The sequence below is a fragment of the Plectrocnemia conspersa genome, unplaced genomic scaffold (assembly GCF_051122295.1).
Source record: "Plectrocnemia conspersa isolate PC_06_02 unplaced genomic scaffold, ASM5112229v1 ptg000004l, whole genome shotgun sequence".
NCBI classification, from domain to species: domain Eukaryota; kingdom Metazoa; phylum Arthropoda; class Insecta; order Trichoptera; family Polycentropodidae; genus Plectrocnemia; species Plectrocnemia conspersa.
In genome coordinates, this window is record NW_028277168.1 from 15,223,513 (window position 1) to 15,236,063 (window position 12,551).

Genomic DNA, 12,551 nt, shown 5'->3' on the forward strand with positions numbered 1-12,551 from the left:
AAATAAAGGTATTCAGAATATTATGGTTCAAGCACAATATAAATATTTATAATATTTTATACAATAGTTAACTGGCTGCTTATATTTTAAATTATCCCATTATGTAAAGGTTGTTTCTTATGAAGTGGCTGATTTTTTTACTGAGATATGAAACGCTATATTTTTTAACTACAATTTTATTAGCTAAAATATGTTCCATTAACAAAAATAGCCTTTTACTAACGATACATATTTAACTCTGATTATTAAAATTGGTTTATCAAGAAATAATTCTATTTGTTAAAAAATGTAATAATTTGTAGAGGAAAGGAAAGAAGAGTATAAGGAATTAGGCAAAATTTTCATCCCTAATTCGTCTTATTTTATAACAGTAATTCGTGAAGTATGAGGTATTGCATTATCATGGAGTAATGTCGCTCCATGTCTGTTTATCAAAATCGAATGTTTTATGGTAGTTTTTTAGGCATACTTTTAATTTTCCTATAATATGATTTTGCTCTAAAAATGAATCAATTAATATTTCTTTTAGAATACCAGCAATGGTTTATTACAAAAAAATAAGTACCGGAACGCTACTCCCGTTTGTATGAACCTGGAGATGATTACCCTAGTTATTTTTTTTCTTGTATTATATTTAAGTTGTACATGGTACAGTTTTAAATAGTGCTGTCAGTAATTATTCAATACATTTTGATAGATATTATAGCAAATTGTACTGGTCCCACTACATTACTGAATACCACAATACTATCGCCATATTTTTTTCGGGCGAAAACTCGATTATGAAGCATTTTTGCTGTCTAACTACTGTCCTTACATATTTTGGCTATCCTAAATAGTCTATTTCTCATTGTAGCTAATGATTTTCTCTAAGAATGAATGTCTATTGTTTCTTAGAAGTAACAATACTAAGAATTTCCGACAAGCCAATCTTGTTAATGGATCTTTTTTATCTATTTGAGATCTACTAATATCTTTAATTGCCCGATCTACTTTAGTTAGCGTTTTTTGGTCAATGTAATTTTTCGTAAGTTAATAAGATGTAGAAAAAGCTTCAGCTAAAATGTCGACCTTCTCCTGAATTGTGTCAGCTACGCTGTTCCCGGTTTTAAAGATGGTATATTTGAGTTTTTATTTTTAAGCGATTTCATCATTCTCTATTTGGAATTGTCTCCCGATTTCAATTTACGTGACTGCAAAGCGTTTTTAAAGTCTGACTGAATAAATAATTAAATTTAAAAAAATCACAATCCAGTATATTCTTAAAGAAGTAAAAGGATATCAACAACTGTTCGTGTGGCTTCTTTCTTTGACCAATCATATGTGATTGAGGTTGTAACTGGAATTACCTTTTTTATAGCATGATTGAATGAAATTCGTTGCAATGACGACACAAATAGCCACAATACGACGAAATAAAAATTTTAAGTATCAAAAAACTGTTTATTTAACACTTATCCTAAAAATCTCTTATGACTCTGGTATCAAAAAACTTGTTCTATGCTCACCAAATGCACTTATGTTGGTTTATAGTGAATATAAAGACAAATAAATAAAGGTATTATTTAAAGTCAAATCTCAAATATAGTGCTTTTATAATTTTCTAAATGTATATGTTTTTTTACTGATTCAATCGTATTACACATTAATCCAAGAAATTTCACATTAATCCAAAAAATTACATTTGAAAATCTTTAAAATTTAAAATTTTTAACCTTAAACTGATATGTAAAAGATACAGCCAATTTAGTTTTAAAAGTATGTAATAAAAAATAGCCTAACGTAATTTTATTAAGGTTTTAGTAGGTTTAGCAGCACAGCGTGAAAAACGTAGTTAGTTGAAAGGCGCTAATGTAGTTAGAATGACACTTTGATCCAACATGGGATGAATTTAATTTTAGTATTTAAAATTTTAAAACGAATTTCCGCCTAATGTATAAAATATTAAATAATTCAGTAGTATGGTTAAACTATTCCTTGATTTGAAAAAGTGAAAATTGCTAGATTAGAATAATAACCTCTCACTTATCTGACTACGTTCGTTGACTACGCAACCATAGTCAACGAACTACTTACTAGTTTTTAAATATGGTTGTCTTAACTTGAATTAAATTGCAAAACTTTTTTTTTTAAATATTTAATAAAATAATAAACAAAATTAACATTATTAAAATAAAAGTCATATTATTTTAAACCATTAGGCAATTGTGCTTATACATCTTATATGTGAACTGGATATATTAATAATGTGAAGAGCGAGTATTCACAGAACACTTCAATATATAATTGAAGTTCGATCTTAATAATATTATGGCTGATTTTTAACAGAAATTTTTTATCATTTATAAACAAGCATTTTTTAGACCAGTAACTTAGGCGTATGTAGATTAAGATCAACAATGTTATGATCTCTATGACCTGGGTTCGAATCCCATACGAACCTTAGTGTATTCTATTGTGTTTGGGAGATCGGAATTAGTGATTATTATATAATTTTAATTTTAATCTATCATCACATTTTAGGTATACCTAGATTTCCTAATCTCACGGATGAATATTGTGGTGATTAATTAAAATCGAACTAGGTGGTACATATTTGGTATTGAAACTTCTCTAATAATGAACTAATACAGCTCATAGAGAATATATTATATGTATTAAAAATAAAAATATAAAAAAATAATTGTCAGCTACAGACAGATGACAAACCGATCCTTAAGTATCATCCCAAAAATACACCACGACAGATCCCAGCTGCTCCTCAAAATCACAGCCGGTAATAATACGATTTGACACGCCAGAGAAGACTCTTTGACTTTCAAGACCTGTCATTTCAACTTCAACCACCTGATAGCGTCATCTGAATTTCTCTATATATGTATGTATGTTCATAAAGTAAATTGTTCTAGCCTTTTTAAAGCCTATTTTTTCCGCAAAGTCACACCATAATGCCTCATAATCCAAAGGTAACTATTATTATTTAATGGTTGAAATTCGACATAATATTTGAGATTTTAAATTTTAGGAAAAATGGTTCAATCTATAAAAAACTACCTAACATTTTTAGTGCATTTAAAAATAAGTTTACAACTTAGCTACATATTTTCAGAAGATAACATTCTATATTATTTAAAGTTATATTTAAAACTTATATATTAAATGATAAAAGTCATTTAAGATTAGGTTTAAAACTTAGCTAGATAACAATAAAACTAAACATTATACAGTGAAATCCCAGTATAAAGAAGCTCACGCGACCGAAAAAATTTTTTTATAAAAAAAAATTTGAGGGTCTGCGAAACACATTGAATGTCGCATGTGAACACTTTCGGAACACGGCAAGTCAAGGTCGAACTGAATTCGGAAAAATATGAGTATAAATAAAAGTAGGTTTAGAGTTTAAATAAATAATAATAATAAATAGCATCGGCTACACATTCGCTCAAAAATATGATTAAAATATGTCAAATAAAAGTCATTAATTGTGTTTAAAGGGCTCGTTTTAACGTTGCATATAACACAATTTAACATAAATTAAAATTTTTGTAATAAGAAATTTTTTCAGTTACACTATAAGTTACTTTATAATTAAAAGAGGTTGTTTGTATGTTTTATGGGTAAATATAAAAGTCAGTTTTTAATTACATTTACGAATTGAAAAGAAAAAATAAACTGAAAATATTGAGCTCTTAATCAGTTACTTTAGACCAAAAGTGAACAGTAAGCACAATATGTGCTTTAAAAAATTTAATAATTTTGAGACTTTTGTCTATTTTTATTAAAAAATATTTTGCAGTATTTATTTTTGAAGTAAATGTTTTTTACTGCGCAGCATTATATATTTTAATAATTAATAATACTTTTATTAGCATTTATACGGTTTGATCGACATTAACCTCAATCTTAATACGTATAAAGTATATATTACATGTTCACGTTTAAAACGTACACGGTTCAGTCAAATCTAACGTATTTGTGCATTAAATCGGAAGCAATGATAATGTTTATGTATTATAAATGGAAAAACTCACTTTGCGGCCTCGAAGCCCGTCGACAGGAATTCAAAATTTGAAGATTTCATTACGAAGATTGTTTTATGATTGTTTATCTAGTTAAATCAATGTATTCATATAATCCTTACACACATTATGTATATATTTCATTTTCATAGTTTTAACATACCTAGTTAATTTGCAATCCGAATATTTATATTCAGTCAAATCGAACAATGCACATGACGAATTAATGAAAATTATTGTCGCTTAGCAACATTTTATTAATAAATAATAACTATTTAAAACTGTTGTCACGTTGATGTCAGCCATTTTGTTTTATATTTGAATGCTTATTTTTCATTGGTCGAAACAACTGAAAGCATTACCGGCGGCTTGAAAATCAATCGGAGCAAATTCAAAGTTATGAGCGTCTGGAAGCGGCTTATATTATTGATACCTTAAAATTACTTTAAACATGCAGTTTAGGTAAATTTTCATTATTATGATTATTGCCTAGAAACTTACGGAGTACGCTATTCTGACTAATATTGTATAATACTTGTCTTTAAAAATACTAAATATTTTTAGAGACATCTCTGTATAAAAGTGAAAATTAATATTGAAATGTAAAAATATTATTTATTTATTATTAAATATTATGAGGTTCGATTATCGGCTTTTTGAAAGCATCAAACTTTAGTATCGGTCATTATCATTTTTAAGTATTGTAGATGTTTCTTCAGACTATTTGATTCGATGTTAATTAGCAGGTAAATTCCAGATGGCCCCTTTCACAAATTATTTGTATAAGAAATGTTGTTAATGTTTAAATCACAATACACGCTGCATCTGGTACCAACAAATTATATTTTTTATGTCATTTAATTGATAAAGTCGTAATTTATGTTTATTTATATATATATATATATATATAAGGATTTTTGTATATTATTATGATTACAAACAAAAAAAGGTTTAAATAAAACTTCGGTTAGTTCGATATATTTTTTATTTGTTAAAGCTGTAGGTACACCCATACAAACATACACACAATATTTACAAGTCTTTATTTTTAATCAGTTGTCACACAACCATTTTATTTATTAAATATAAATTAAAAATTGCATACATTATTATATCAAAACATTCCATTAGCAATAATTTCTAGTGATGAAAGTTCTAAAATAAAAAATCCATACAATACCCATTCTAATAAATGATTTTTAAGTTAAGCAAATAAAATTATATATAACACTTCCCTCTCTGCCTCACCCATTAGTATGTGAATCTGAATTTTAATTTTTAACATATTCTTTAACTGAGTAATTTGCTTAAGTGAGTATTTTAGAGTATAGTAAATTGTACTCAATTTGCTTTTTTATATTTACATGGAATATCATGATATAATAATAAACTGAATTAATTATATATGCATATACATATTTATATATACATACATAATATTTAAATAAGAATTATAGAGTAAATAAATAATATACATAATTTGAAAATGGTTATATGATCGATTTTATCGTTAGACTGTATTGTTAAAAATTAAAATAATTATATTAAAAATAAATCGAAATATAACATAATAAATTATTATCTTCTGATACTAATTTGCACGTAGGTTGTTTTATACGCACATAATAATATCAGAGTTTAATTTTAAAGATTCACATTTTAATAGAACATAATTTTCGCTTAAACAATATTGGCACAATCACCTCATTCGTATAGTAATATTCAATATACATTTCTTGATGCACATATGTTGTTTTTTCTTTAGTCTTTAATATGCATCTAGTGAAGATGGGAGTTACAGTTAATAAGGGAAGATATACATAGTGGGCAAAAAATATCACTAGTTTTTGTATTATCTCAAATAATAATGTTGCAGTTATAATATTGTTATTTTATCGTAGTTTTTAGAACGACCCATAGAAAGGCGCTAAACTGTATGTATACTACAAATATTCTTTTATATAACTGATACATTATTTTTAAGTATATTTTTTAAAAACAAGTGTCGTTTTTTGTCCACTGTCGTATAAATATATATATATAGTACTATGTATACTTAATATTATATATATTTGTATAATTATAAGTATAAATATATACAATACTATGTATACACATTTATAATTTAATATATAATTTATAAGGCTACCATATTTTAATGGACAAAATAATTGTTAAAACTGTACCCACTCGCAGTAAATTGTGTATTGTTTTATATAATAAAAATAATGAAAAGAAAAAGATTGCCACCGATTTTATAATTATTTGTGACAAGGGTTCCAAAACTAGGCATTATGGTAGCCCTATTATATATATATGTATATATATTTTATATAATTCATCTAAATTGTAAACATTACATATGTGAATATTTTGGGCATACAGTAATAGTGTTTACTTCAAATAGAGTGCAAACATATATGGAATATTTAAAATTATTAATACATTTTTAATGACAAAATTGAGTATGACAATAAAATCATATTGTTCATATTGTATATACAATTTATTGAACTAGATCAACGTATTGAATATAATTTTTTAAACAGCAACTGTAAATATTTTTTTGATATATGTATTTTTTAAATTATATAATAAACTCTTTGTATATTAACATTGCTGTAAATGTAAATAAATTGTGTATATAATATTTATTGTAGACATTTAAACCAATTTTTATTATATATCAACAAATATAAATAACGTATCTTGAATATAAATGAATGCGATTAACTTGTTTATATAAGAGGATTGAGATACACAGTCAGATAATACATTAAAAAATGAAGAGTGCGCAAATTGTGCTAACATTAACGACTAAAGTAAACACTTGTATAATTTTATATTGTTTATTATTTTTTCGTCAATTCAATAATTTAACTATCACCCTTGTCATATAAATTTTATAACAATATTAATTTCGACTCGGCCATCTTTTCATTTTCAATATAATGGTAGATAGGCAGTCCCTAGTAAATTTATTATAAATCATCATAAAATTATCTAGTTTACATTTCACATTATTATCTAAAACTAGAGCAGCACTCGTGTGCTTGTTGACTTTATTCATACTTTAAAGAATTTGAGCTTTAGATCATATTCAAAATATATAAAACGAGGAAGAAAGTATATAAAAAGATTACTGCTTCATATAAGCAGAGCTTATGATGTTTTTGTTGTTGTAATTATTGGTGTTATTGATGTTCAATTTATAATATATAATATTTAATCGATCGTAAGTAAACTTATAAAGTAATTAAAATTTAATTTTAAAAACAATAAATTAATAAATGCATCGGATAGAAACACATTGAAAATATTTAATATGTAATAACACACTGAAAAAAGCAATTAAATGTATTTTGGTCCAATTACTAACTTCCATTTGATTTGGCATCGAATAATACGAACTTGCTACTGGTCAGCAGTCAAATCTGAACTCAGTAATAACCCGTTTCATTGTGTCTGTAATAAATTATATTTACTAAAGTAATTAATAAAAATAGCATAAATTAACAAAGGCAAATCAAATTGTATAATAAGAAAAATTAAGTTATTGAACGAATATTTATTATCATCAGCATTTGTCAGTCAATTCTAACTAAACGATACAAATCATATCAAATGATTTAATAAATTAATAAATAAAATAAAATACATTAATATATTGATTGAACGATTATTATTTTAGTTAAATTTTAAACTTTTTATTTATTTATTTATATAAATTACCTTTTTCAAGTGCAGAACTTTGGCATCAACAATTTAGTGTTTACTGTAATTTTCCTAAAACCTTACATTAAAGTGAATAAATATTAAATATCTAACTATTTATCGTTATGGAATATCATGAAATTTTCTAAGTGGAATCAAGAGAACGCCTGAGAGTCAACGTTTCGTCGCACGCAGATCACTTTCATAGATAGATTTTCGCATTTTCACAAACATTTCTGTCAACATTCGCAAAAAAATAATGCGACAACAAACAAAAACTTTGCAATCTCAGCCGCCCTCGGTTTATATAAAGTGCATCATAAAGGTACAATATTTTTATGGCTTTATTTATGAAAGTATTCTATTTTTTTTCGTTCGATTGTATTCCTTAATGTTACTAATTTCATATTTTTATGATCTTTATAAATCAACCGTTTCGGTTATAATCTCGCTATGCTGCGCATAATCATTACGACGCAGTCTCTCAGTATATTCTTAACCTATAAACTCTAAATAATTGATTGTGAATAATTATTATTAGTAGTATGATAGTGTATAACTACATAAATAAAAAATTCAATAGACAATACAGAAATATCTCCCACAAACATTCTCTATGCAGTAACGGCAAAGCCGTATTTTCAATCAACGGTTCTAAAATAACGCTCGGATGATAACATTTCATTAGCTGGAATTCGTTTTTGTGTAATGAGTGTTTGATATGAGCATTGAGTCAATGTTCTTTTCATAAATGGAACATCGAAGAAAACAATTGTCAGGAATATATAGTACAACATCAATATCTCATATGTATGTGTTAAATTATTTAAAATGTTGACACATTCTATAAAATAAATATACATAGATCCATTTCAAAGAATAAACATATTGAGCAAAATTATTTAATATGCATATTTCGAACTACACATATCTATAATCGAATACCCAAAAAATTAAAACTGAAGCACGCCCATTCAAAATCCACAATTGTTTCTTTAAACTCTGTGTTTAAATATTACTTTAATAATGCGAATCTTTACTCAAATGTTTTGGTTAATCTGAATAAAAACAAGAACTTACAATCTATTACCCATGTGAAAAAAAACAATACGGTATTGTCGCTTATCTATCAACATGAGTTATAGGAATTAAGCTATGATGAAAGTGGTTATTTATTTTGGTAGATGAACTTTGAACGTTAGGCCAAATGTGATAAAATAATCATTTAATCATTTATTCATTGTGTAGCTTTTAAGTGTAGAAATTCTCGCACTACCCTTTCATATCCACAATTTAATTAAATCAAAATGTTATCAGCGTTACTATTTGAAACAATATTTTTTTTGTATATATATAAATTAATATATATATATATATATATATATATATATATATATATATATATATATATATATATATATATATATATATATATATATATATATATATATATATATATATATATATATATATATATATATATATATATATATATATATATATATATATATATATATATATATATATATATATATATATATATATATATATATATATATATATATATATATATATATATATATATATATATATATATATATATATATATATATATATATATATATATATATATATATATATATATATATATATATATATATATATATATATATATATATATATATATATATATATATATATATATTATCGATGAAATGCTATCATTATTTGATATTTTGTAATCAAAGGTTATTCAATCTAAACGGTATACAAATTGAAGTTTTTATTTTGATAAAGCAATGATATACCTTGTAATGTAAAGTTGATTGAGCTTTAAATCACAGTTATTGTGTTTTTTTTTCAATATCACAAATAAGGTTGTACAAAATTATGATATTATCATCTTAACGGTTACCAACGTGTATCTATTTTATTTCGGTTTACAGTTATAAAACGTGTACACAATAATAAAAAATGTTAATTTCATTCGATTACGTCTCGAGATCATAAGGGGGTGTCAATTAATCATTTTAATAAATCTATCTAAAAATGATGTTACGATGGAGTTTCAAAGTGGTGTTTTTTTATACTATATTTTTATAATTATTTTTTAATATTAATTATTTAATGAGTGAAAAGTGGATGTTTGTGGATGAATATGGTTGTTAATGATGGTCTGGCTCTAGTGACTTGCGACCGGCCGCCATCTGCTGATTAGGTCTTTGGCTCCGTGGTAGAGTGGTAGAAGTTGTGGGCACGATGCTATCGCCCATCATGTCTCGTGGTTTCCACACGGGTGAACCTACAACACACAAACACCAAACTCTTTAGTATTCTTTTAATAATTAAAAATTTTGTATTAATTTTCAACATTCGATATTATCTCTAAACAGAAACCAATCCATACATTTATATTATTGTGACTTTTTGCACGATGCTATTTTTTATATGTAACTCGATTTATCATCGTTTTCTTTATTTTAATAATACAAAGAGTTGAATGTTTGTTGATAATCGGTACCATCTAAATATATATAATATATCCTTCGAAAATTTAGTAGATGCATAATGGCTATTATTTTTTATTATATAAATATTTAAAATCTAACGTTTAGATGCTGGTTAAATAGGACAAGGGGCATCTAAAACAGATATCTACGATTGTGTTAAATATACATAGCCAATAAGGATGTGCGTGTGTAAACCATTAGACATTCAGGGGAAGAGAGTTTAGTGATTATTAATTTCCACTTTGTCACATATTTAGTTTTAGGAAAATTAAATCGAAAAAGATGTGCAAATCGGTTACGTACTTATCACAACTAACATGCAGTGACTTATTATAATATTTTATAATATCCTCAATTATGTACAATTATATTCTATAAATCTTCAATACAACCATTATATCTTGTGAGTGTGTGATTAAATGTGTGTTAGGGTGAATCCTAGGGTGTTAAGCATCTGCAGTGGAATATAATATACATGAACGATGAATCAAGGTGGGACCAATTACAGTGCAATTGTGCTGTTACATGTGGGAATTAACAGATTGCATAATCCAAAATTTACCTAATTCAATTATCCAATACCAGTTGTATACTTTCCTCAGCAATTCATTATGCATATAATAGTAGTAGTATAATTTTAATTATAATATAATATAAATGACCCTGTTTTAAAATAATACATGATAGACCTTGTGCTCAAGTGATTTGGACAGATGATTTATTATTAAATAGAGTATTAGATAGAAAGCTTTGATATTGATTTCATTGCATTTAAATAGAATACACACATACAATTATATTATTCAAGTGCATATAATAATATTTTTGTGAATTAAAATTATCATTCTATATTATTACAGTGCGATTGTTTTTTTCTTTCTTCTTTTACATTAAACGTTTTATATCACATGTATGTTTAACTTATTGTGGTAATAAGTATCATCAGTTCGATTGTGTTTAAGTTAACATTTAATTAAGGTACACGATCAACAAATTGTCAATTCAACTCTTTTTTTCGTTTAGCTTGCGTGATTTTAAATACTTTGTTTTAACATCCATTTATTTTACTCACTATGATTTACACGTGTATTTCTTCGAAGTCACTCTTTTCGCTTACAGTTCCTCTCATATACTCGAACTTTTCGTTTTCCATCTGGCAATATTCGCTCTCTAATGTTTCGACGCTGCACCGATCTGAAGAAGATCTGTTTCCGAAGGTCGCCTTCTTTTTATTTTTGTGCGAACGACCCCTGTTCGCACAAGCCTTATGCTAGGAATTAGTGTCTTTCTTTTTATTCGTAAGGTAACACTGGACGCAAGTGGGTCTTTCAATTACCTTCGCTATAGACTCCGTCGATTTAGATACTACGATGCCTAATTTATAAGCTTTATCTTCATACCCTGCCATTGGAGAATAATGCGACGCCCTGTCCAGTGAATTAGTGCCCAATTTAGCAAGTCTATCTTGAGAAGATTTGGAATATTTCCTTGCTAGATTCGGCGATCTGTTAGGCGAGCGTTCGAAGCTAATCTGAGGAGACCTCTCGCGCAAGATTCCCTTTTTCATGCAAGATTTAGACGGCGATTTAGAACGATCGATACTGCTATGAGGCGATTTTGAACGCCCGTTGGGAGACTTGCTCCTATCGATACTAGCTTGAGGAGATTTCTCAAAGCTCGATTTATTATTCTTTCCTTTATCACTAGTTTTCGGTGATTTAGATCTGCCTCCCTTAGGGGAACGATCTCTTTCAATAATTTTAACAGGAGATCGTTCTCGGCTTATAGATTTCCCTTTATCGACGCTTCCCCTGGGAGATCTATCTTTATCGATGCTGTTCCTTGGAGATTTGTTCCTTTCAAAACTACCGTTTTTGGGCGATTTACTCCGATCAATAGTATTTCTCGGAGAGACGTCTTTATCGATGCTTTTGCTCGATTTTAGACTGCTCTTTCTTGGCGACTTGTGAATGATCACTTTTGTGACGCAGTCTTTATTTTCGAAATAGTCACCGTTGTTGGTTTTATCAGGTGATCGCTCTCGGTTGATATTTCCGCCGCTGTTTGATTTGATAACTTTGACTTTGTGCTCAGGCGATGTAGTCAGATTGGAGTTTTTGTTTTCTGGCGTTCTTAGCGAAGGAGACGAATGTTGCTTACCTAAATCTTTCACTAACACTGGATGATACGTTGCTGGTTGATGAGAAGATTGAATGAGACGTGCTTGACTACCGGTACTGCCCGCGCTTAGCGTTGATGTAGTACTGAAAATATTTGTAAAACAAAATAAGTACCTCAATAAAAAAAT

General features: G+C 27.0%; 1 protein-coding gene across 2 annotated transcripts in view; it reads right to left on the bottom strand.

The window, feature by feature from the left end:
* Positions 1–10,099: 10,099 nt before the first annotated feature.
* The window catches only part of sif (guanine nucleotide exchange factor still life), a 257,972-nt gene continuing 255,520 nt past the window's right edge, over positions 10,100–12,551 (bottom strand). Inside the window, exon 40 of one of the 2 annotated variants that reach the window (XM_088184510.1) lies at positions 10,100–12,507. In XM_088184510.1, the coding sequence (XP_088040636.1) occupies positions 11,514–12,507 (994 nt within the window). In that variant the 3' untranslated portion in view covers positions 10,100–11,513. The remainder of the gene's footprint in view (positions 12,508–12,551) is intronic. The other variant, XM_088184509.1, reaches the window with a different exon arrangement.